Genomic DNA, 26,577 nt, shown 5'->3' on the forward strand with positions numbered 1-26,577 from the left:
TAATAAAAAATGTATTTTCAAACCGAATTTGCTCATCTCTAGTTCGTCTGTTCCTGCCAACGCCCAAGTGGTGCTATCTCACAGCTAATAAATCAGATCATGCCGGTGACGTTTATAGCTGTTATCTACAACAGGCATAAAATTGTGCTGATGTTTGACAAACGGTGATAGTGATCAATACTAGTACTGTAGGTATTTATAGATGATCGAAGTAACCGATAGCATGTGAAATATGTCATTATCTACTCAGTCCACAGCATATTATCTGCAGCATACAGTTTCTTTCTTACGGTTTAGTGATTGGCTGTCCAGGGAGACTATTATTTTTGGTAGATTGTTGTTAACTGCCAGATAAGGAGTGTGCACTAGTAGTATTGTATATGTACAGGAAGTAAATCTCAAGAGACACATTAAAAAACAGCTTTCTTCATAATGGTGCCTTGTACTTCATCAATACATCACGTGTATATATTTTGCCCTTAACAATTGAACAATTGAAATATACCCTCCTCACTGACCAGCACCCGGCATGCAGAATAAAGACTAGCCCACTGTGTAGCACGGGCCTCACTTAGGACTGATTCAGCTTTGTTAGACATCAACTTGGCCAAAACATACTGCACTGCCTATGGGGCAGATGTAGCCTGTGCAGAGAGATTTAGAGGCATGTTCAAATTCAAATCTAAATTGCAGTGTAAAAAAAAAAGCTGCCCAACATCTGTGGGCTACATGCTAAAGCAGCCAGTATTTACCCTGCAGAGAAGCAATATAAATGTATTTGCTCCCTTTGCTTAGCAACATGGTTTGTTCCAGACACAAAATGACTTGCTTTTTGCTGTACTGAATCTGGCGCTTATACTGTTTTACAATTGGCCTCATGTACAAGTCGTTTGTACAGTATGAGGCCATTTTCAGAATTTTTTCCAGGGCAATATACAGGTACAACCCCGATTTTCCGGCAACCGATGGTCTGGGACCTCTTTTAATCCGGAGCACATCGGGTGCCAGGGGGAAGGTAGGATTTTATGGGTTTTAACTGTAAAATAATCTGTGGGAGGGCTTAGGACGGCAGTAGGAGGGCAGCAGGAGGGATTAGAGGGGAAGAAGGAGAGTATTGGACTGCAGAAGGGGAGAGTCACGCTGCGGAGAGGGGGGGCGGCGCCGCCGCGCTGCAGAGGTGAGCCTGAGATGCGCTGCGGAGTCTTGTAAGGAGGATACAAGCTGGTGGGGGTTGTGGGGGGGAATCGAGCTGCAGGGGTCGCACTGCGGGGGTCTACCTGCGGATAAAGATCCGGCTCAGTGTTGGAACCGACTATGCCGGAAAATCGGGGTTGTACCTGTACTCTTAAAATCCAGCTCCGGCTGCCATCTTTATGTGTAAAGGTCCATACCTTTAAAGTCCTACCCAGCGATTTTTACCGTTTTGAATGGCTTTCCATAACAGGAGGCTATGGAAAGCCATTCAATCTGCTGGTAACGCCTGCCGATGAGCTGCAGCCGCAGGCGATGATGCGGGAGCGCACATCATACACACTGGGCAGCTTTGGAGCTGAAAGCAGCTCAAACGGTGAAACTCAAGTTCAAATTCCCCCACTGTGTATTTGCCTTAAGAGAGCATATAAAACACGTTTACCCTCTGACCTCAAAGTCTCACACGTTTTAAATTTGTCCCCTGCAGCACAGCCCGGTAAGGGAACACCACCGTATCATTTTACTTACTGCTGTTGTGACTGTAGATGAGCCCAGTTGCATGCGAGAAAACTACACAGTGCCACAATGAACCTGTTTATATATATTATATTCATAAGTACTGTATGCAAATAAAAAAAAAACATAACGCATTCAAAAAGTACAGAAATAAGAACAAACGTATTTCTTTATTATTTTTTGCTTGACAATGCATTAGATCTTTCTTTTTTTTTCATCTACAAGAATTTGGGTCACATCCACCAGAATTAAAATCACATTATGATCACAGCAAGTTCAAATTACAAATGTCTGAAGGAAAAAAAAAAATGATGCAAGTTCAAAATATAATACAGAATATATTAAAAAGGCCTGTAAAAATGACATGCAAGGCGGTTAAGAGGCAATGACGGAATTCATCAGACCCTCCGCTCCTATACCACCAACACATTGCGGATAGTTTGAGGCTCGCATTTAAAAAAGTTAAACATAAATCACGTTTGCAGGCAGATTGTTAATTTTTTTTTTTTTTACTACATTTTCTCCTTTACATAAAGAAACTATACATAAAATACCTTTAGAACACAGGGTTCTGCAATGTGCATACTTTAGCATTTAATAAATCGAAGCTGAAAGATTAGTCACTTAGTGACCAGAAAATAGCAGATCAGAACAAACATCTTCTAATCACATTCTGGAATTATGGCAATCCCATGCAAAATATCGTTGTTTTTTTAAATAAACCTTTATATATTTTTACTTTTTGAAATTATTTTTTTTACCTGTAAAAAGAAAAAACACAGGTCACTAATGTATTTTGTGCTTAGCATGGCTTTATATACTGTATATGGCATAGGGAAGGGTTTCCCAAACTGTCTCAAGGTATCATAATCGCCCATGTTTTAAGAACGCACATGGACACATATGGTATGATTAAAGGGTTGCGGCTAGTTTCCCTTTGCCGTAAGGACCTGGAGAGGATGCGCAAGGTTGGAACAAGAGACCCAAACAGACCCTGGCATGCTTGCTTTGCTCCCCATGTTTCGGGCTTGTTCCTTCACTATTCACACCATCACTGGTTGTCTTTAGTAACCAGGTGGCGAGCAAAGCGGAGCGAGCCATTGTGCCGGAAGCATGGCAACCGGAGCGAGCCTGCAATGGTCCGTTTGGGTCCCTTGTTTTGACCTTGCTCCTCCTCTCCCCGTCCCCCTCTCCTCCTCAGGTCCTTATGGCGAAGGGGAACTAGTCACAACCATGATCAAATGCTGTGTACATACTGTGCTGTACATCATTCATGCAGCCGACAAACACGGTGCATGGTTATGTGGCTGCAGGAACCGCGGAAAAGAGACACAACTGGGTGGGTAAATTGAAATGCCAGTCTAGTTGTGATGTCTGACCAAACATATCGGGCCTAATTCAGACCTAATTGCAAGGTTGCGAATTTGCAGGCCGAGCGATTATCGATAGACTTTGCATGTATACGGCCTGTAGCACGCTTGCGCAAGGCCTTCCTGTGATAAAATCCTGCTACAATCTCCAATCGCTCACTGTATGCAAGTCGATTGACAGAAAGTTGACATTGGGGGGGGGGGGGGAAAGATAACTGGCCCTTTTCTGGGAGTGTCAGTGAAAACACAGGCATGCCCAGACATTTGAGGGGAAGTCATGTAACATACATCAGATCCGGCCCCGATCTGACCGATTTTAGCGCATCCACCGAGTAAGCCCTGGGATACGCACACCGTGGATAAATCATTTGATGGCGGATTTGCGGATATTCGCCGATCCAGCAAATTTTTTAAAGCCCTGCTTAGAAATTCACAGGCTTCCATGGGGCGGGATTTCGCTCTGGTGGGCGGCGGCTATCTGATCACAGGGCTCCAAAAGTTAGCAGCTCAATGATCAGATCTAAATTTGGCCCATCGGGCGGCCAGTTTGTAAGTGTATATATCTTACGCACCAGGTCGCTCAGGCAACTGGACGCTGGGTTGCTCAGGTATGTACCCAGCAAAACTGTCTTGAGGTACTAATTAAATCACCTCTTCTTAAGCATGGCACATTAATATCCGTAAGACCAGGACTGCTGGGGTGCATTGACTGACAAGTTTGGGAACTAGTGGCATAGTGCACTCACATCCCTGTTAGGTTCTCCCAAATGTTGTGTAACTACTGTAAATGTCTAACAGGGATTTGTAGTTCCCCAGTAGCCAGAGGGCCCCAGATTGCCTAAGCTTGGTTTATGTAGTGACACAATAAAATGAAATGGGAATACTACTGGAACTGCTAATGCTTAGTGGAAAATCCCTATCCAATAAAGTTCTACTGTGCTATGGTAAAGCCCCATACACACTAGATGATGGATTGTTAACAGTATATTGTCCAGTGTGTACGCTCAACCTTACAATGCAGGCTCCTGTGGGTCATAAATGATATCTACGGTCATCTGAACATGGTATTCTCAATGTTGATTAGATCGTCAAAGATTGCATATTCAGCAGAGGGCTGGGTGACGTCACTGAACAATATTGTTACCGATAAAACTACATTGTGGGAACGATATCTACGGTGGATAATCTAGTGTTTATGGGACAGCCTGGCACGACCTAGTGGTAACGTCCAAAAATTGCACTTCTATCAGCCTAAGTTAGAATTTTGTTTTGATCTATATTTTAAAACTTTTATTATCTGTATATTACAATAATTTACAGTTTGTTTCAAAACAGTACTGCACAGGAACAGAAGCACAGTACAGAGAATAATAATAATAAAAAAAAGTTATATATTACACAGACATACTCCTATTGGCATGCATTTGGTTAGTAACCAGTTACAAAATACAGAAACAAAACCTTTTATACAGAAAGAAATGAGGCTCAGATGAATGGGCAATATATCAAATAAATGTAAATAAATTACTTCTGTTCTGTGTGTCTGCATATATATGTTTTTTTCAATAATAATTTAAAGAGAATTTGCAAATACATCAGTTTTCTCTTATCCCTTATTTGCTTTTCTGCATAGTTCCAAACTTACTTGCTTGAATAAAGCTGTAACCAGTAGGTTGTTCAATTCTAGATCTCAAAGTATGTTTTGCTGTTTAAATATAATATTTACTATATATTAGTTATTTGCCAGCGCATCACGGAAGATTTGCTTTGAGATCCATCTCCAAAGCAATTTGGTTTGTTTGACATTTAGGTGTTAGCGCTAAAGAGAAGCCAATCCAGCTAGGCTACAGATATTTTGGTCTTGCTACAAGAAGAGACATGTGGTGTTCAGTGCTGCTACTGGATGCATTGATGTACTTGATTAAGGGCTAGTTGTATCAAGCTTCAAAAAGTGAAAAAGTGGAGAGTGATAAACAACCAGCCAATCAGCTCCTACCTGTCATTTTTAAAACATAGATAAAAAGGGGTGGTTGCCTATGACAAAGCTGTACCTGGTGACACCGAAACGCGTCAGACCAGAACACCCAGTCACCTACCTGCCACTTTGCATTGCTATTTGGATCCAGACAAACCGCCTCTGGAATTTGTCATCCTGCGCTACAGTTGTCACGGAGGTTAACCATCTCTCCCCTGTCCATTATGGAGGATATCGCTGCCACGCAATACAAATCGGATTAATTCCCCTAATGGACTGTTCTATGGTAAATATATACCTACTCTTTAAAACTAGAGAGACTCTACTCCGGATATTTCCATATGTGGACTATCCTTGGCGGTACAAGTAGGAACGGATCCTCATAACCACACAATACATCTAGCAAAGTGCCAATAGGTACCCTATGGTTGTAGATGACATTTTATTCATGTGTATTCTCAGTGAAATTATTATTGTTTTGCATTATTAAATTTCATGGTTTTGAATTTTAAATTGTTTAGCGCTACTTTTTCATCCAAAGGGGTCGATCCTATTATACCCAACGGGTGCAAGTTGCCGTTCAGGTGCCGTTTTCACACTGAAAACGGCACCCAAATTGACCCTAACTTGCACCCTTCGCAGAGCCAAATTTGTTGAAAATTACTCGCACCGCTATGGAGGTGCGAGCACTTTTCAGTGAATTCGGGCCACCGTAAAGTGCGCCCGGTGTCGTGATGATTTGCAACTTGCGAATCATCTGCACCCTTCGGGTGTAATAGTATCGACCCATTATTGTAGTTTTTAAACCTAGCCTTTAACATGACAGTTAGGAGCTGATTGGCCGGCTGTTTATCACTCTCCATTTTATCACTTTTTTGAAGCTTAGTGCATCTGGCCCTATGTGCGTTATACTCATTCATTCGTGTACTATCTGAGTTTAACAGAAGCTCCCAATAATAAGTATTTTTGAGGTCATTCTGTAAGACATTTATTGGGAAAATATTAGTTTTAGAATAAACTAAAAAATTAAATAAACTAAAAAATGCAGATGACGTTATATTTTACCTTCCAGTTTCCATACTGACAGGTAGTCTGAATTTATGTACAACCTCACAAACACATCTTTGTCATCAGTTCTAATAAAGGGGGTGATTCAGACTCAATCGCAGCAGGCCAAATATCGTTCCCCCGGCCGATGGTGAAGGTCTGTGCATGTACAAACAATACAATAATATATACTGAGAAAAACGGTCTCTCTGGACCACAATGGTATTAATCCCAGCGCAAGGAATTAAACGAAAAGCAAATTTTGAACTGAAACCTTTAGGGTGTGCGGGTATTTAAATAAAGAAATTGCTGCAGGTCTGTGGTGGAGTCATACTGTACACACTGATAGGATCCATGACAGTGTTGTATATTCCTGCAGTCCTTTATGGAGTGCTGCTAAGCAATAGTGGAACACCAGGTGGCAGCGTGGGGTTATACAGAACAGCTACAGCTCATTTTCACATTGCGAATGAAACAGGAACTTTTTGGCACGGCATTAAGTCGCAAGCATTCCGGGAAATCGATCCTGTAGAGACCACACCTGTACTGTAAAAAGATTTTGGTACTTTTCCACAAACCCCCTGCGAACGGCACAGAGAGTTTGTCATAAAGCAGGAAAAGCAGTTAAGCTTGCGAGTATAAGGAGTTCTTACATTCTGTTAGTAGGGAGCTAATAAAGTCTTAGAAATATATATACTGTATAGATCTCTTTCTCTATATACATTGTATATGTATATCTCATATCAGAGGCTGTGCATTGCTAAACAATATTCTCTACAGTGGTGCTTCTAGCACAGGTCTGGTCTTCATATTAGTGCTGAGATACAGACCACACTGTGCTAGAAGCACCATAGCAATCAGGGAAGAGGAACTGCCAGGTTTTAAAAGAAATATGCAGGGTACTAGAATGAAAACTATGTAGGAGAGTGTTAAAATGATACTAATCCTCTGCAGCAAATCACCCGGTTAGTGGGGCGTTATTTATTGAGCTAGACAGGCTGCTTTCAGAGATGCTTTGGATTGGTTGATTCAAAAGTATGGGGTGGAGCCAGTGATGTCACAGCAGCTAAGTCTGTGCAGCCACCTGCGATGGATAGAATACTATTCATTTTTTAACAGACAAGAAGCTGAATGTACAATATATTTTACCACCACCTGAGGAACCGCAGCATCGGACATAGAGGACTGTGACACCAGCCCCCCCTCCCAATCCTCCTTTCTCATTAGTAACGCCACAAAGAGCCACGGCTAGTAACAAAATGCATGTTCTGTTAATAGACAGGCCATATTGTAAATAAATAAATATATACATTACTATACATACAGTATATCTGCTCCTTCACACCATGAAGGTTTGTATTGGAATCTCTGTAGAACACCATACCGGATGTAAATAGAGAAGAATAAATCTTATTTGGTAGCAGAATATAATATAAAAGCATAGATCTGGGGACGAGATCAAATGAACCCCAAAATATAATGTCACTTAGTTCTGCAGAACGAGTCCTTCATTTGAAATTGGCATAATCTGAAAATATGTCGATGAAATCTTGTACCACTTTGTAGCAGAATTCATATTGTTCCTGCAAAACAAAGACACACATTAACTGTCCATTCAGCACAAGTGTAATAGAGAAGTTTATAAAATGGCCATTGAAAAGATTATACGAACCAGTAATGTTGGCAAGTCTTCTGGCAATTAGTATTACAGTTACATTTGTATCGATAACTTTACATTTTTGGCAATAGCAAAAGGAGTTTAGGGAAGACTAGATGGAAAAAGGGTTATCTGCCATCAAATTCTATGAAGGGGATGCAGTTATCATGCCAACAGTTAGGGTTAGATGCAGGGAAGAATGGTTAGGTTTAGTCTGTGGGAGGAGAGGTTAGTGGTACTCACCACTAGAACTAATGGAGGATTAGACTAAAATAACCATTGGACAGTAGAGAGGTATGAGGACAGTCGGGAGGTGTGAAACTGACAGTGAGGCTTGATGGGGATAGTGAGGAGGAACAGAGAGATGTCATGGGGCAGTGACAAGTGAGGGACAGAAGTGAGGTGCAATGGGGTCAATGAGGCATTATAATTGCCAGACAGTCACACGTAAAGGGTTAACTAACGTAGCCTGAATTTAGTACTGACACACATACAGCAGCCTGATGTTTGTACCGACTGACAAATAAGTTACTCTCACAAAAAAGGAATCAAAACTACATTATGTATAAGGAGCACTACTGTGGGCATTGTATATAAGGGGCACTACTGTGTAGCCTGATGTAAATAAGGGGTCATAAAGTGAATGAGACACTACTATGGGGAGTAATATGAATCAGGCACTAAATGTGGTGTAATGTAAATTTGAATGTGCTACTTTGTGGCATTTTTTGAACTGGGGGTAATATTGTGTGGCCAAACACCCCATTTTCCTTTATTAAGTATGTGAGAGAGGGTACTGAACACCCTTACCACCAGTTATGTCACTACTAGAACATTTTTGTCGATATGGTAATTATGTCAATATTTTATCAGTGTCAACATGACATGTCACAATATACTCAACCCAAAGAAGCCCTTGTAAAATAGGCCACCCCATGCTTTTCATGGGGATGTTTATTATTTGGGCTTGCCAGCAAATCTCTTAATATATATACAGAGCCCTATTTCCAGATTTTTATAAAAAACAAAAACCACACAGACCAGTCTGTAAAGGTGCCCATACACTAGTAAGATTTATCTTCAGATCTGGCTGGTTGGAACAAAAACATGGTTATGGATGAGTGTCAGTTTGTTAGTTTTCCAGCATTTCCAAGCAAATGGTCAACTGTCATTTGCTCTCATCCATAACCATGTTTTTGTTCCAACCAGACAGATCTGCAGATAAATCTGCGTGTGTATGGCCACCTTAAGAGTTTATCACGCACAGGGAGCACGTAAGAGATTGCTTTTCCAGGATTACCAGGCCAAAGTGTGTTTATAAATGTCACACGGAATGTTTACCGAGTGCGGTCCCGTCTTACCAGTGTCTGCACCATGTGCGGTCTCTGCATCCGTAAACTTTTCACAGTCTGAAATACATCCAGTAATCCCTCGGCTTTCACCCGCTCCAGGATGTTGCTGAGGGCGATGAATGTCCCCGTTCTTCCAGCCCCAGCACTAGGAAGGAATATGCAATTTTCTATCACTGAGGGAACATCAAAATACAGCCAGTGCATACATATTCAAAACCGGAAAGTTTACTCTGAAGGCGGACACGTTCCAAACTTGTCTGCAGTGGGGTTTTTTTTTCAGTGACGATCAGTCATTTCCCACAAGATCAGAAGACTATAGCCTGGGAAGTGGGAACTTTACATTGAGTACAATGAAGCTGTCATCTCCACTGTATTCACATCAGCTAGGGATTTTCTTGTTAACAATGAGGAGCTACAATTCCAGCTCTTATTACTGCAGTTTTTAGACTGCTAGACTACCTTTTCAGCCCGACTCTTCTGTTCCTTTGCTGTAGATAGCACTCGCTTAATTGTTTGGCTGACAGTAAAGGTGGTGAAAAGAGTAAAATAAGTCACCAAACGGAGTTGATGAGCTACAAGGAATGTCCCTTATGCTGCTTTCACACCGCAAAACCTGCTTAGACCAGGTATTTTAAACATGTCAGAGCAAGTTTAACCCCTTTCACATCGCATGTAAATACCTGGTCTAAAGCAAGTTTGCGGAGTGAAAGCAGCCTAGGAGAGCAGAACATGTCAGTGCCGGATTCTGGGCTGTGATGCCCCGCACAGGGTAGCAGGGATGTGACTGGCTATAGGGTGCTGAGCTCAGGGCATGGGGGGTCCAAGCACCCGCTGACACAGGGCACAGTCAGGGCCGGCTGTTGGGAAGTGCCCCCCGGCTGCAGGGTACCTGGTGCAGGGCTGTCAGTCCGTCCACATTGGTGCAATTGATCGGGGCTCCAGCCTCCAGAAGTTCACGAACATCCTCTCCACCGGCTTAGCTGCTCCCGACGCTTCTCCTTAGCCACCCCCCCCCCCCCCCCGTCCTCCCCTCTCCTACCTGAGCAGCGCAGCCACCGGCTCAGCTGCTCCCGGTGCTTCTCCTTAAACCCCCCCTACCTGGGCAGCGCAGGAAAGGGAATAATTGCGCTGGGAGTACTAGTACTACTAGTTCCCATCTGCTGTAGGGACCCCATCACTGATCTAACATACACTGCAGGGACCCCCTCCCCCCAGCGCGATCATTCCTTTCCTGCGCTGCCCAGGTGGTGGGGGTACCAATAGTGGTCTGCTCATTAGATATGCACAGCGTGGAACACTATTGGCTGGGTCCTAAATACCGTTTCAGACCCGTTCAGACACAAAAAAGGGGTCTGAAACGGGTGGGACCCTGCTTTTTTACCGTTTCCAAAAAACTTTTTTTTTTTGAAACGGTAAAATCACTCTGCACCTTTCAGACCGCACATATTACAGTTTTAAAACGGTTAAAAATCGGCAAAATACCATTTTTTTAGTGCGGTCTGAAAGGGGGCATTATTGTTCCTCTGCCATTAATCATTGGAAGCAATATTATATGTATGCCCTGTCAGATACTTGCTCTGCTACCTGAGGCCTGCTTAGCTTTGCGAATATGTTCTGCAAGGACAAATAGGACAAAGAGAAAAGGGTTGGACTAGGGCAAGAATGATCCTAGAAACACAAAGGACAAGTCCTGATTTGGACCAATCGGTGAACGCCCAGATCACAAAGAGTTGGCGGCGTATGTATTTTTCCCCATCTACCCCCTTAAAAGCAGATGAAGGTATCACCATTATTAGTTATGGAGGTTCTGCTCATCACCACTATGTGATGTTGTCAATTGGTATAGTGTTCATTGTAGAACCCGCTAACTTTGAAAACCCATGCAGTTCCTGTTCCCTGCCTGGGGTGTCGCTGTTTGCTGTGGTGTTTCTAGCACAGGTCTGGTTTGCATATCAGTGCTGATATAAAGACCACACTGTGCTAGAAGCACTGCAGCAGACAATGACACCCCAGGCAGGGAAGAGGAACTGCATGGGTTTTCAAAAATAGCGGGTGCTAGAATGAACACTATTGGTATCAATGTAAAGTAGATGTGTCAACCAGAACCAGGAGAGAAGAATGTGCAACAGGACAGCACTAGCTGCCATCCCAGGAAAATTCAGGACTATTATACTGGTTAGAGGCAAATCTCGTTAAATGGACCACTGGGTTTTTAAAAATAAATTCTCCCAAATTTTCCTCTTTCTTCCCATCACGCCCTGTGAATTTATATTGGGCCATGCATGGAGAACTGATGTGTAATTTCTGGTCATACTGATGTACGTTTAGCATGTAACCAAAACACGTATGTAGGGTATCACTGTCACTGGGGGCTGCCTCTGCTGCTGGGGCTAGTGGTGCCTCAGCTCTCTGCACTCTGGTCCTGCCTCGCCTAGCCTGGTACCACCAACACAATTCCAGACAAGAACCACCAGAGCCCCTTATGCAGTCCCTTTTTATTCCTCAGTTCTGTGCAGGGATTGGCTGGATCATGAATCCCAGGATGTAAATGTCCCCTGAGTTCTGTGTAGGGATTGGGGGCATCTTGAACTGTAGGGTCTAACTATCCCATGAGCAGCATGGCTCCCTACATGGCTGGCGCCTGGGGGTCTGGTGTCTGTTTATGGTCAGCCCGCATTCCGGGAAGTGGGCTACATTTAAGAATACACGTTTAGCCCAACCCCTGTGTGTTAGGATCATCACAGTTCACTAGGGCAAGTTTGTCAGTATATATATATATATATATATATATATATATATAGCCATTGCATGACAAAGGTATGTAAATGGTTCCCATAACGATTACTCACCTGCAGTGCACTATGATTGGATGGTTGCCTGTCTGTTGCTGTTGCTTCTGTACAGCGGCAATAAGATCGATCATTCCTTTCCCCTCCGCGGGAATGCCTATTTCAGGCCAGCCATGGAAATGGAACTGGCGGACCAGGCTCGTCTGCTTCTCCTGCACAACAAATAATCCCCTTCAGGTCATCATTGTATTGTAATGTCAACGGTGTCGTGGTTTTGTCTGATCTGGATTTGGTGCCTGCGTGCAACGATCATTCAGTTCTTTGTGTAATAGACTTATGATGTTCCAAGTACAGTAAAGAATAGGTTTCAGTTATTTCAATTATAATTTGCCTGTTCTGTCATTTGCACAGAATGGAATAGTGTTTGGTAAATACTAAAAAGTGATATTGTCCCCGGCATTAGAGGTGCACTATTACAGCAAGCTAGAAAACACTTCTCCCATGGAAACTCTAGGAACTCATTCCAAATGACCCTATGCCAATTATGTCCACATCAAACAGATTGTAAAAGAAAATGTTTGTATGTTTATTTACCTGGTTACTTGTAACTACGAAGTCTCTCACACTTATGGTGTCCACTAAGCGCTCGCCCTTATTGTCTATAGTTATTTCTCCATGCGTCACGGACCCCTCAGACGGCCAGTACTGACAACACTTGTCCTGGTGGAGGAAAACAATGGACATTAAAGATCTTTCCCAGGCAGACTTGCTTCAATTTATTGCCCAACAACAGACCTCTTGAATAAAGATAATTGTATCCAATGACCAGATCTCAGTTTATCTGTTTTTCTGTATCTAAAGGCCACGAAAGGAATCCCGCGAGTGCTGGAACTTTCTCACAAAGGACTATAACTACAAACATGTACTTTAATTGTTGTATAGTAGAGTAGTGCTATATATATATATATATATATATATATATATATATATATATATGTTACACACATCCCTTGACAGTAGGTCACACATCTGATTTATTGTATTTTGATAAGATTACTGCATCTCAGTAGTGACATCAGAGCTCTGGGATTATAGGGAAGAGAAGGCAAGTAATGGCACCTTTCCTGAGTAGTGAGCTCTGAAAGCTAACTGGCATTGTCATAAACGCTAGTTTTTTTTCCCCAAACACTTAAGGCCCATTCACACTGGATGATTTTGAGCTGAAAGCCGCTCAAACTTTGGGTTTTGAGCGTCTTTCAGCTCAAACCCGCCCAGTGTGTACGACCCAGCGATGAGCGGTGATGCGCATTCTCGCATCCTCGCCGGGAAAGCCGTTCATCTGCTGGTATTATCAGCAGAGGAGAGGCTTTGAGGATGGCTTTGCATAGCGCTGCACTATGCAAAGCCGTACGCCCCGCCCCCCTTCCCTGCTGACAGCGCTGGGCAGGGGGAAAGCCGCTGAGTGTGTATGCACTGAGCGGTTTCCCCCCCACCAATGTGTCCATACACGCTGGGCATAATCACCCAGTGTGAATGAACCTAGACACACAAAACTGAGACACAATAACACCCGCACCTTAATCCAACCAAATTCTGCCCTGATTCTCCCAAACTAGATCCTATGTGGGAAATTCAATTCAAAGCAATGTACTGTAGGGTAGTGTTGCGATGCCCAGCTGTGTTAATAATGGGCAGTCAAGGTAAACCACCGTGGCAGGTTTTCCTGGGTATCTCTATTATGTGCAAGGCAAAAACGTGCCATGTATCCCTTTAAGAACCCCTCAGTAATGTGCACTTCATTCAGACTATTCTGACTATGTTGAGTAGCAGAGGAGGAAAATTCTGAAGCGGCAGCATTCTCCCTGCCCTATACACAGAGGGACGAGTCCAGCCCCTTGTGTTGGTTGGTGTCCTGTAGCAGGATTTGTTCCTAGCTCTATGCAAGGCTAAAATGTATACCAGCACATGAATAATGATATGACTGAACTCTCTACAATATCTGAACAGAAACACAAAAGGTGCAACACAGATGTGCGTGCAGGACCTCGATGCGGACTCATCTTCAGTAGTTTTGTGCATGGCGTTGTATGGATAGCTGCGGGCCCGCCAGAGATGTGTACAAATTGCCATGCAGGCAAATGTCTCTGCACACAATGCCAATGAGTAATGACAGCCAACGTGTGTCCTTCTGCCACCGTACCTGCTCTCTCTCCTGCAGTTCTGTCAGGATGACAATTGTGTGACACTTCCACTCCCACACCATCCTCCAGAAATCCTCCACCGTGTGCGGCAGGGGGCCTTGCGTTGCAATAAAGTAGTCTTTCTGCCGATATCCCTGAAATAATATAACAAGTGCAATATTGTGGTGGTCAGAAGTCAATCATGGAAAGATGATAAGATATATTGCAGGAGAAATCTTGTCAGCGAAATGATGAACGTCGTTTAGGACCATAGTAGGCGGGATAAACGCCAGCCCCCCCCCTGCATCCTACGATGAGGACTGGCTTCCTGTACGAGGACTGATGGGTCATCCCCTACATACGGAACCATGCCCTCCAGTTTATAGGGATGAGGAGAAAGACTAAACCGTGCAGACAAAGGCCAAGACCCCCGGCCCCCAGACTCTCCCCTGCTATGGTTCTGTCTATAAACATATTTACATATAATTATGGTCACATGTCTTATACTGTGTGGGGTTGAGAAGGGCAACAGACAGCCCTAGAGGAGCATGTGGCCACCTAAGCCTTCATGTGTGGCCCCAGCTTCTTTCTGCTGTGTTCCCATATTTCTATGTTATATTTGCTGACACTGTATGTTATTACAGGATAGGGGTCCCCATCTTTAATGAAATTTATTATCTGTACTGAGATTAACAGATGTAGATGTATGAAGCAGTGATAAGTGAGAAGTGAGCCAGAGGAGAAGTGGCCCATGGCAACCAATCAGCACTGAAGTAACATCTATCATGTGAAAGTTCTCCGCTGAACGCTTCAGTATCTCCCAGTGTTTAGGCCCCTTAAGATGATCAGTTTTGCTTGGCTACAAATGAACCAGTTATTCTTGCATATACAACAAACCACCAACGTTGCTATAAAATGATTCATATTTTATTTGCATGCAATATTTTCACACGGGCAACCTAGTCAATAACAAAAGAGTGGATAAATCAATGGGGCCAGATGGGATACAGCCAAGGACACTAAAAGAGTTAAAAGGGGTGCTGGTAGCACCATTTCCAGAATTATTCAACCAGTCACTAACTACAGGAGTAATTTCATAGAACTGGAAAACAGAAAATGTTATACCACTGGGCAAAAGTGGAAGCAAGGAAGACTCAAACAACTACCAACCAGTGAGCCTCACATCAGTAGTATGGAAATTGATGGAAACCCTCTTAAAAGAAAAAAGTTGTAGATTATCTCACATGCAGCAATTTACAGGATCCCAAACAGCATGGATTTACTCGGGGGGAAATCATGTCAAACATTGACATTGACTTTTTTGACTGGGTGACTAAAGTAATAGATAAAGTAGAGGCTGTCAATATTGCTTATCTAGACTTTAGAAAGGCTGTTGACACTGCCCCACATTGCAGACTAATAAATAAACTCAAAGCATTGGATTAGATACTACGATGGTTGAATATACATGATCCTTGTTGCAGAAAAGAGAAAGTAGTGTTTATTTATATTTTATAAACTCCACAAAAAAAACTATTTTATCAGTTTTGCCTAAATTTACGTTCACTCTGGGGAGAGATTTAGCAAATATTCTAAAGAGGAAATGTGGAGCTGTTGCCCATAGTAACCATATTTGGGATGGGGTTTGGGGGTATGGGAAGAACCTATGCACAAGATACACTTATAAATGGAATGGTTTTTATGATATGTAAGTTGTAAGATCCACAATAAACAAGAGAATGTATATATTAATATATTTTCAAATGTGTCACTCATGTGGAGGTGCACCCGAGTAGAAAATGTACAAATTCGAGGAAAAAAAGAAAAAAGTACTCTCCTTTGTTTGGGGGCACGCTTGTCAAAAAGAAAAAAGGTTTTTGTTTTGGTTATCAGTTGTTAAACGTTACTTTTAATCAATGATTCTAAAAAAGGCTTTAGAATGGACAAAAGACACAAACAGACTACACAAAACATGAAACAGTGGTAAAAACCACTTATCGGACTCCATAGAGTCCCTCCAGCGATTTGTGGCTGGTATCAACAATGTACAGTATGTTACCACAAGTGTGGGTCAATTATTCAGTGTGTCCACAAGTGTGGGTCACTTCGATACACTGGATTTCAATAAAATGAGACACTGGTAGCGAAAATGGATAGATAGATAATAATAGGTTACATCCAATAAATTGTATGGTGTGTGTCCAGTTCACAAATGCATGATAATATGCTAAATCGGCGTCAATTTTTGTGACAGATGGACAAAAGACACAAACAAACTACACAAACCATAAATCAGTGGTCAGAACCACTTATTGGACTTCAATTGAGTTCAGTTGATACCAGAGACAAATCACTGGAGGGACTCAATTGAAGTCCAATAAGTGGTTCTGACCACTGATTTATGTTTTGTGTAGTTTGTTTGTGTCTTTTGTCCATCTGTCACAAAAATTGACACCGATTTAGCATATTATCATGCATTTGTGAACTGGACACACACCATACAATTTATTGGATGTAACCTATTATTATCTATCTATCCATTTTCGCTACCAGTGTCTCATTTTATTGAAGTCCAGTGTATCGAAGTGACCCACACCTGGGGACACACTAAATAATTGACCCACACTTGTGGTAACATACATTGTTGATACCAGCGACAAATCGCTGGAGGGACTCTATCGAGTCCGATAAGTGGTTTTTACCACTGTTTCATGTTTTGTGTAGTCTGTTTGTGTCTTTTGTCCATTCTAAAGCCTTTTTTAGAAACATTGATTAAAAGTTACGTTTTACAACTGATAACCAAAACAAAAACCTTTTTTCTTTTTGACAAGCATGCCCCCAAACAAAGGAGAGTACTTTTTTCTTTTTTTCCTCAAATTTGCCCATAGTAACCAATCAGAATTCAGCTATCATTATCTTCTATATTTTATAAAATGATTGGTAGAATCTGATTGGTTGCTATATCCACTTTAGAATGTCTGCTGAATATCTGCAAAGATATTACAAATATTTAAATGCCCGAGGTTGGCCACACCCATCACATGTGTTCTTCCTGCATGCATTTATGTAGTACGTACATCTATAAATGACGCATTGATATAGTCTGTGTATTCTTCGCCTCTCTTCATGGATAAGATCACTCGGTTGAAGTCATCTGGGAAAAAATAAAAAAATAACAATTATGCAGCTATAATGCACTTCATGGTCGCTTGTCATATAATCCTATTAGTTTAATGGGGTATTAAATGCTTTTAAAAGTCTTGAGGGTTTATTACGTAGTCCTCGGCGATGTGCATGGAATCTCTGCTCCAATAATCCGGTGGTTGCAGAAATACAGAGAATAAGCTTCAAGTGGACTCTATGCAGTTCTTTAATACAGCGAACAGTATGGTTTCAGGGACATTATACAGTACAGGACAGTACAGTCCTTACAGGGCCATTATACAGTACAGGACAGTACAGTCCTTACAGGGACATTCTACAGTACAGGACAGTACAGTCCTTACAGGGCCATTATACAGTACATGACAGTACAGTCCTTACAGGGCCATTATACAGTACAGGACAGTACAGTCCTTACAGGGACATTCTACTGAATCGTTGGGAAGATTTTGTAATGCAGTTTATGGTTTTCCGAATTCTACCCTTGAATAACAATAAAAAAAAAAGCAGTTTCCCTGGCGACCTTGATAATCGGTCTTAAAGAGCCAATGAAAAGGGGAACAGCTGGCTGCTAAATAGAGGGTGGAAGGTAGGGGGCATAGTATAGCTCACAGACAATGGGCTTTGATTCAGACCTGCCCGCTAGTCTGCGCATATTCGGAGTCTAGCGAACCGGCAAACACACCTGGGTACTTGTGTATTTTGGCGGCGCCCATCGCATCGCATACCATTACGCATACGATGGTATGCGATGCGACACGATTTCGTTGGTTAGTGTACGATGGCATACAATTTTCAAATTGTATGCCATTGTACATGGCATACAATGCCATACGATGCGATGCGATTAAACATTGTATAAGCACCCAATGTTAAATGCACCCCCACGCCACCCCCCCACTATAAACGTGAACCCGAAGCGTGGTGAGCGCAGCGAGCCCGCGAAGGGCGGCGGTACGCGTCCAACGACCTTATCATACCCCACTATCCACGTCGGCGTGGAGTTGAGAATAGATTAGTGTGGCGAGCACAGCGAGCCACCGAGCCCGAAGCGTGGCGAGCCCCGCGAGGGGACGCGGATACCTGTGAAGCCCGCGAAGGGACGCGTTTACCTGTGAAGGTATCCGCGTCCGCTCGCCGCGCTCGCCACACTAATCTATTCTCAACTCCACGCCGACGTGGATAGTGGGGGTATGAAAAGGTCGTAGGACGCGTACCGCCACGCTTCGGGTTCACGTTTATAGTGGGGGGGTGGCGTGGGGGTGCATTTAACATTGTAAGCACCCATTAGGGTGCTCAAAAGCACCCTTTAGGGTGCTTATACGATTTTTCATCGTATAGGGGGTCAAAAGTCTCATCGCATCGCATGCCATCGGGTACATGGCATGCGATACGTTCATCGAATGATGCTGAAATCGGGCGCCGCCAAAATACACAAGTACCCACACGTGCCCTGCCACCCCCCGCTATGCTGCGTGCGGGTGTGTACACTTACACATTCGCCCACATAGAGAAAAAATCATTTAAAGGTTACTCACCCTCTATTCGCAGCAGCAAAGTAGCCCAGGACTTACTTTTCACGCTGAAGTCCGAATTGGGAGCGGGCGCAGACTTCATCTGCCCGCCCCAAGCAGCCAGGGGTACGCCTCCTGCTTTCCCCGGGGACCGCTCAGCATTTCTATGTGCATGCCCATCGTTACTTTTTTTTAAAGGGGCAATCACTTATAAGGCATGGTTTTACTCCTTTAAAAAAAAAACCTCAGAGTTTGGCCGGCATATTGCACAGCTGCCGAATTAGGGTGGTATTACATCCCGCTACATGTCTAGGTTAGGGATGGCTATCGACCATCGATGATTCAAAATCATTGATGGTTCATGGCCGATGTCGAATACTTTAGCCATCGATGGGGGAGAACCAGACGGTTTCCCTCCATCGATGGAACAGCAAAACGATGTTTTGCTTTTTTTTTTTAAGTGACGGGACACGGAGCATAGCTCCACCCCACCGACACCCCGCCCCCGTGTTTTGATTGGCCCACAGGCCAATCAAACAAACACAATGGATGACCATCGATATGTAAAAATATCGATGGTCATCCATAGCATAGTTTAGAAACTATTGATGGCCAGTTGCAGAATTGCCATAGATGGCAATGGCAACAATGGCCATCCCTAGTCTAGGTCAAGTCATTAGGTCGGCCATAAAAAGTCGACATGTACAAGGTTCAAGTGGAAAAGGTCAACATAAGTTTTCAAAAAGATTTTGGGTTTCAAGGACGATACCTGAGCAAGTGTGTGTATCCCCAACTAGTGTACTGCTATGCCCAGGCTCACGTTACTGTTCCCAATGGAGTCCACGGGGATGGTACAGTATTTTCTTTAGAAAAACTCATGTCAACGTTTTCATGTGCCGACCGTGACCATTTTTATTACATGTAGACATCCCATTTAGGTTGGATAACTACACACAGGCTGAAATCGCCTATACAAAATGGCCGATATCAGCCTATGTTCGGAGGGATTCAGTATTGAATCCCGGCGGTCGGGATCCCGGCGTTCAGAATCCCGACGCCGGAATCCCGACAGCCGAAATGCCGACAAGGGGGGGACGTGGATTGCCCCCTCTTGTGGGCTCGCTGCGCTCGCCACGCAGCGGGCCCGGTGCCTCGCTACGCTCGGCACACTAATTTATTCTCCCTCCAGGGGTGTCGTGGACACCCCAGGAGGGAGAAAGTGTCGGCATTTCGGCTGTCGGGATTCCGGCTGTCGGGATTCTGAACGCCGGGATCCCGACCGCCGGGATTGTAACTGCATCCCACTCGGAGCGATCTAGTCAAATGAAGTTGTATCGCTTAGAAAATGGTCTGAAATCGCCCTGTGTGGAGGCCCCATTAGAATCCTGGGTACTTATATGTTAGTTGGGCGCCCAATTAGCATACGGACGGTAATGTAGGAAAATCTCATCGCATGGGCCATTTTAAGGGAATGTGATGCGATGCGATGCGATTTTCCGATGTAATTTATTCACTGCTCTTTTAGCCCTGGGGGATCGCATGCGATCACACCTCCCTCAAAATTGCATGCGATCGCATGTGATTTTATCGGGTGTGCGATGCCATTACATTTGATATACAATAATATGATTGTATGTCCTAAAAGTAGCTTTTTCGCACCCCCCCACTAAGCGTGGCGAGCGCAGCGAGCCCCACAAGGGGTGGCGTAACGCATCCTCAGACCTTTTTATACCCCCACTATTCCCTACGCAGAATAGCCCACTAAGCAAATAGCTTAGTGGGCGCCCAACTAACATATAAGTACCTTGTCCTGTTACACAGAAGCGACAGAGCATGATGACCGGGAAAACGTGAGAAATAAGAACCTATTCATAGAAAAGTTTTATTTTTCAGGTGCTGTCCTTTGAAATCATCTTAAAATCAAGTTCCTTGTTTCACAAGTTCTGGAAAGCCTCATCTAGTGGTTCTAGTGTCCCAGACAGCAGAACCTATACCAATAGTGATCGTAGTTCTTGGTCCAGGTAATACGGAGCTGACTGTGACACTTGTATCCAAACAAATACGCACGGACCGAGCGTGGGCTTACGCAGAGCAGCACACAAGCCTCTTGCGGGTGTTATAGCACCGCGCATGATATGGAGCCAATTGTCTTGCTGCAAGAATAAGGAGGGCGCAAGTTAGCACGATAATGATGTCGGCTATGAAACCAAGCATCCGTGCACTGATATACTTATGGGCCAATCATAGTTGATTCAGAGTTGATCGCTGATCTGTGAATTTGCAGATTGAACGCTTATCAAATGACTGCACATGCGACAGTATACAATGCGCATGTACAAGGGACAATAGTGACAAAAAAAGCCTATGGATTGTATTTGCAATCCCCCTGCACTTTGACTGACAAGAAGTTGGCATTTTTTGGGTGGTAACCGGTCAATTTCTGGGAGTGTCAGGAAAAATACAGCCTTTTTCAGGGAGGCTCTGGGCCGGATGCACTAAGCTTCAAAAGTGATAAAAAGGACATTGAAAAACAACCAACCAATCAGCTCCTACCTGTCTTGTCACAGACTGTGTTTGAAAAATGTCAGGCAGGAGCTGATTGGTTGGTTGTTTATCACTCTCCATTTTATCACTTGTGAAGCTTAGTGCATCTGCCCCTCTGTGAGGTCACAGCTGGTCTCAATCAGCCTGTCTCTGGACAGTGTTCAATGAGAAAAATTCGCCATGTTTTATGGCGAGTTTGTGCTATTTTCACGTTGGAAGGAGCATTTTGCTCTCCAAAAGTGAACCACCCTATTCAATGTGATATTTTCGCCGTCTTTTTAAGTGATTTTCGCCGTGTCTCTCCGTGTAGCAATTCTCCATCTTTTCATGGAGAACTGGAATGTGAACTTTTAAACTAAAAGGTTTTTTTTTTTTAATTTTGGTGTCAAAAAACCTGGATTTTTTTTCTGTGAAGGGGCATGTTATTTTTATTCATGTGCTTATAGCACATGAATATATATTTAATAAAAAAAAAATTATTATTTTTTTTTTTTTACACAGAGCAGCCAGCAGGGGGCCGGAGCTCTCGAGCCGCTCATTAGATATTCATATATTCACTGCACCCGATCATTACATATGCACAATCGGGTGCAGTGAATATTGGGTCCCCCGCTGGCTATAGGGGGGGGCAGCTTGTGCTGCCTGGGTCCCGGGGAGCCCTCCTCCCCTCCACATATGTTCTGGGGTAGCCAGGGAGACTTTATCTCCCTGGCTGCCACCGTCCCCTGGCTCCCTGCCAGCTCCCTGCCGCGGACGCTCGTCCGCTGCAGGGGTTAAGACTCGCCGCGAGTGGAGGCGAGTCTTAACCACATTGAATAGTGGGAGCAGGAGTGGCAGCGAGCCCTCCGGAACAGGGCGAGTGCATGGCGAGAGAAAAAAATCTCTCGCCATGCACAGAGAATTTTTCTCATTGAATACTGCCCTCTGTCACAGAGTTGTGGAAGGGTCAGACTTACTAACTGTTGGCTGACATGCTAGGTAGTCCGGAAACCGTGACAGTTATTTGCAGCCACCCACCAAGCAGGAATTTTTTGAACTTTGACTCCTAAGGGGGTAAAAAGGGTTAAAATGTACCACCCAGGTAACCCTTGCCGGGTTGAAACTGGGCACATCATGTAATGTAATGAACTTTCGGTACTTGTTTCCTAGCACGGCCACACCGATTTACATCGGGGTGGTCGTGTCGGAAAAATCGGGTCGATCGCATCGCATGCGATTTGGTCGCATGCGATGCGATCGACGCGACCGACCGATTTTCGACCCAATTTTTTCATTGAATGAAATGTAAATCGGGTCCCTGGGACCCGATTTTACATTGGATTCAATGTAAAATATTCCCAACCCCCCCCAAATTTAACGACGTACACCCCACCCCACGATAGACGCCAACCCGAGCCCGAAGCGTGAAGTTATACGCGTCGCCACGCTTCGGGCTCGGTGGCTCGCTGCGCTCGCCACACTATTCTATTCTCAACTCCACGCCGACGTGGATAGTAGGGGAATGAAAAGGTCGGTGGACGCGCACCGCCGCCCCTCGCGGGCTCGCTGCGCTCGCCACGCTTCGGGTTGGCGTCTATCGTGGGGTGACGACGGGGACATCTATAATGTGAAATGGGTCATATTGGCCCATTTCACATTTTTTCACGATTTCAATGTTAAAAAATATTTTAACATTGAAGCCTATGGAAAAATCGGGGGCATCGCGTCGGGACCAATGTTAATGGTCCCGACCGACGCGATGCCCCCGATATTTTACCTTTCCCGACACGATTTCAATGTTAAAATATTTTTTAACATTGAAGCCTATGGAAATATCGGGGGCATCGCGTCGGTCGCGTCGGGACCAATGTTAATGGTCCCGACCGACGCGATGCCCCCGATATTGTGTCCTAGCAGGCAAAATGGACCTGATTTCAAAGGAAATCGGGTCCATCTTATGGATCGTGTACCTTAACTTAAAGGTACACGATCCATAAGATTGTGGCCGTGCTAGGAAACAAGTACCGAACTTTCTAACGCTCTAACTGGCTACACGTTTTGCCACCAGTTACTCCTAGTCATAACTTTGTCTCCTTCAGTTCTGACCATGAATTAATTGCAGTGAAAAGAAATGATGGAACTAATCCTATAAATCTGTTTATTTTTACCTTTAATAAATGCTTATTTACACACAGCAATAAAATACTTCAACAGTAATGCCACCACCAGAACTAACACTTCCGTAAAACTGTCCAATCTCATTGGCTGCTGTGGCCAGTATTGGTGTAACTTACATGGGATGATCTGGATGACTCTGGCTTTCTTCATGTTGGCTGGTAGGTTTCCTGCCCTCATGTTCTCTTTCATTATTCGCACGTTTGTTAGTTTCTACAAATACAGGTAAAGTATAATGGTACATCAGGAATGATAAGGACACTGAAAAAACTTTTCCCGGAACTAAAAGGATTTCCCCCCATTTTGTTCTTGTTTTTCCTTAAACAAAATGGGTCACAAATTCAATCAAACTCAATGTTTCAAATGTATGGAAGGGGTTTTGAATATTCGCAAAATAACCCATAACAATCAGAGTACAACTCCGAAAGTGTTTTCAAACAGCACAATGGTATGAAACCAGGTTAATGTTACAAGATGACCCAATAGATGTATCCGAATAGTAAGGGGTAGTTACCTAGGGGACATGACCGCACACGTGATTAAGACTAAGAATGAACAAAATGAGAAATGTTTTGAGACCAAATGTATAATTGGATGAATTCTCACACAATGGACCTCATTCAGGTCCGTACGCTCGCATGCGAAATCGCATGCGAGTGCAATGTTTTTGAAAAGCGCATGCGCCCACTTCCTTCAGAGCAACCTTATGTGCATGTGCCTTCCACATAATTCGATGGTCGGCGACCACCGAATGATGTGGGTGTTCTCCTGCAGGCTACAAATGGATGTTTGTGTCAAACATCCATTCGCGGTCAGTACGTGTGAACACACGCTGCGAATGGTTGGTGGCCAGGCCACCATTCGCAAGGCGGGGTTTGGTGGACTTGCAAGGCTGCGAATTTGCAGCCTTGCAAATCAACCAGAATAACCCCCAATGTGTATGTTTTTGGTATAACTGAATTGAAACTGAAAAAGTATGTATGTAAAACCAATGCTATAAGGCGGAAAATAAAGATATAAAAAAAGGGGTCTAAGGAAAAAGATCCGGCGACACAAGCAGTCATGTCCCAGTCTTCTGCTCCGGCTGAATGGTGCCATTATGGAAAGATGTAAGTCTATAACACTTTAGAATTTCAGCAGGTTTCTCCCCAGCTGTTATCTGAGCAGTCACTTCACTGAATGGATCTAGGTTATCACTTTCAAGTAGATGATGAGAGTTCTGTCGTCATGGAAACAACTTTACCAAAGAGCGCATATTTCCTCATTACAGCTGTGACCGGCCCAGGTGCTCACATACGGTCACTGCAATTCATACTCAAGCAGTAGAGAGAGATAAAGTGGAGCAGTTACCAAAGGCAACCAATCATCTTCTACGACTGTGATAGATCAATAACAGAAGCGGAGTGGTCCATTTGCACAACCTCTCCACTTTCTCTTTCTCCAAGGCAAGCTTTGCTTCTATGGTGTCTCAGACCTGCAAGCACCCTGCGTCAACAGCCGATTTGATTGGGAACGTCCAGCACCACCACCCCATGCCCATACTGCCAGGTGGGAGCGGGATGGCGAACATGTAGTTCGCCGTGCCCGCTCGCACCCAGCTACTGCACATGAGCAGAAATGCGCCTGTGTAAAAAATTAGACCAACCAATGAGCTGCTCACTGTTATTTTTCAAACATTCAAACACAGCCTGTAACATGGCAGGTAGGAGCTGATTGGTTGGAAATTTATCTCTCCACACTTATTCTCTCCCAGGCTTGATACTCCTCATCTTCCCCCATATTGTTCTAGGCTGATTGCCCGCCCCCTGTGTACCAACTGTTACTTCCCTCACCCATCATGTTCCTGAGAACTCTTCAAGATAATTGCATACTGTACCTTAAATTCTTGTTCAAGGCCAACTTTTTCGAAGTGTGGTGCTGGGCTGTACAACGTCTGAAGGTGCTTTTCTAAAGAGGCCACATCCAGTTCAGTGTCACCGTAGAGGTAGTATTCTAGTAAGGCTTGGTAAATAAAGGAATACTGCATCTGAAATAGTGACAGAAATCATTAATAGAATTATTACATAACACAAGGTGCAAAAGTAATTGTACGCAGGTGCTGGATGACTGCCCTACAGGGGGGATCCCAATGGTCAGTGTCCCGTCTGCCGCAAAGAAGCCCCTAGTGGGCTCGCCACAGGTTCTGTTCTTCCTCTATGGGGGTTGTGGACCCCCACAAGGGAGAATAGCCCCTGTCAGCCTGGATCCCCTCGGACAGAGTGTCGGCAGTTGGGTTTCCGATGTCGGGATACTGACCGCCGGGATCCCCCGTCAGGCAGTCATCGGGCACTCCTTGTACTCCGCGCCATCTAGCCATGCTAGACCATGTGAAGAACAATAGGTACTACAGCAGACTTAGCATTCGGCACATTACACTAGGTCTAAGGGCAACAGATTTTCTTTAATCAACAAAGAAGAGTAAACCAAGGGAATAGGAATAATCAGCTGAAGTAAGCTGTAACCTGTGTGGTGATGGACTGTGAGGTTTATGCACTATTCTGTATAACACAAGTGGAGAGCACTAGAACGGGCCGTGTAAAAGACTTGTCTGGCGCAGTGATGAACAACAGAGGACCCTGGGGCCGCTAGTCCTTTACTTGCATTTACTCCCCTCTTTGTTGTCTGATCTGTTATAACGTATAAAGCTTGTTTAAAAAGGCCTGATGATATTTTACGGGGTGGTGCATTTTTCACCAATTACACACGGCGCTTTGAAGGTTAGAGAGTCGCCAAGTGTGGCCCCTTGAGGCTATCAGGTTGTCTATCCCTGGTCTATTGGAGAACATGGAGCTAAGGATGTCAAAGTTTCTACAGGCTCCAGGGAAGTAACGGAGGCCTTGGGCTGCACAGAACGTGATTTATACAGTCAGAAAAAGTTATCTAACCAGACTGTAGGAAATGCAGCCTGGCTACGCGGAAGCGCTTCTGTTGTGGAAACACTGGCCGCACGCTGATTGGCTGAGATTCAGCCAATCAGCGTGCGCCGTGCGGCCAGTGTTTTCACAACAGAAGCGTTTCCGCGTAGCCAGGCGGATAGCGCTCTATTTCTTATTGACTGCAGGGACCCCCGTTGCCGCCGCCGCCGCA

The 26,577-nt window shown here is 44.1% G+C and overlaps 1 protein-coding gene across 1 annotated transcript in view; it reads right to left on the bottom strand.

Moving 5' to 3' along the window:
- Positions 1-1,858: 1,858 nt before the first annotated feature.
- Positions 1,859-26,577, bottom strand: part of PTPRE (protein tyrosine phosphatase receptor type E) — a 174,544-nt gene continuing 149,825 nt past the window's right edge. Inside the window, exons 13-20 of the mRNA XM_083149514.1 lie at positions 25,328-25,477; positions 23,571-23,664; positions 17,155-17,231; positions 14,098-14,232; positions 12,492-12,617; positions 11,958-12,109; positions 9,118-9,253; positions 1,859-7,682 (exon numbers count right to left, since the gene is read on the bottom strand). Coding sequence (XP_083005640.1) covers positions 7,608-7,682; positions 9,118-9,253; positions 11,958-12,109; positions 12,492-12,617; positions 14,098-14,232; positions 17,155-17,231; positions 23,571-23,664; positions 25,328-25,477 — 945 coding nt within the window. The 3' untranslated portion in view covers positions 1,859-7,607. The remainder of the gene's footprint in view (positions 7,683-9,117; positions 9,254-11,957; positions 12,110-12,491; positions 12,618-14,097; positions 14,233-17,154; positions 17,232-23,570; positions 23,665-25,327; positions 25,478-26,577) is intronic.

This window comes from Crinia signifera, chromosome 6, assembly GCF_055691185.1.
Source record: "Crinia signifera chromosome 6, ASM5569118v1, whole genome shotgun sequence".
Classification (NCBI taxonomy): Eukaryota; Metazoa; Chordata; class Amphibia; order Anura; family Myobatrachidae; genus Crinia; species Crinia signifera.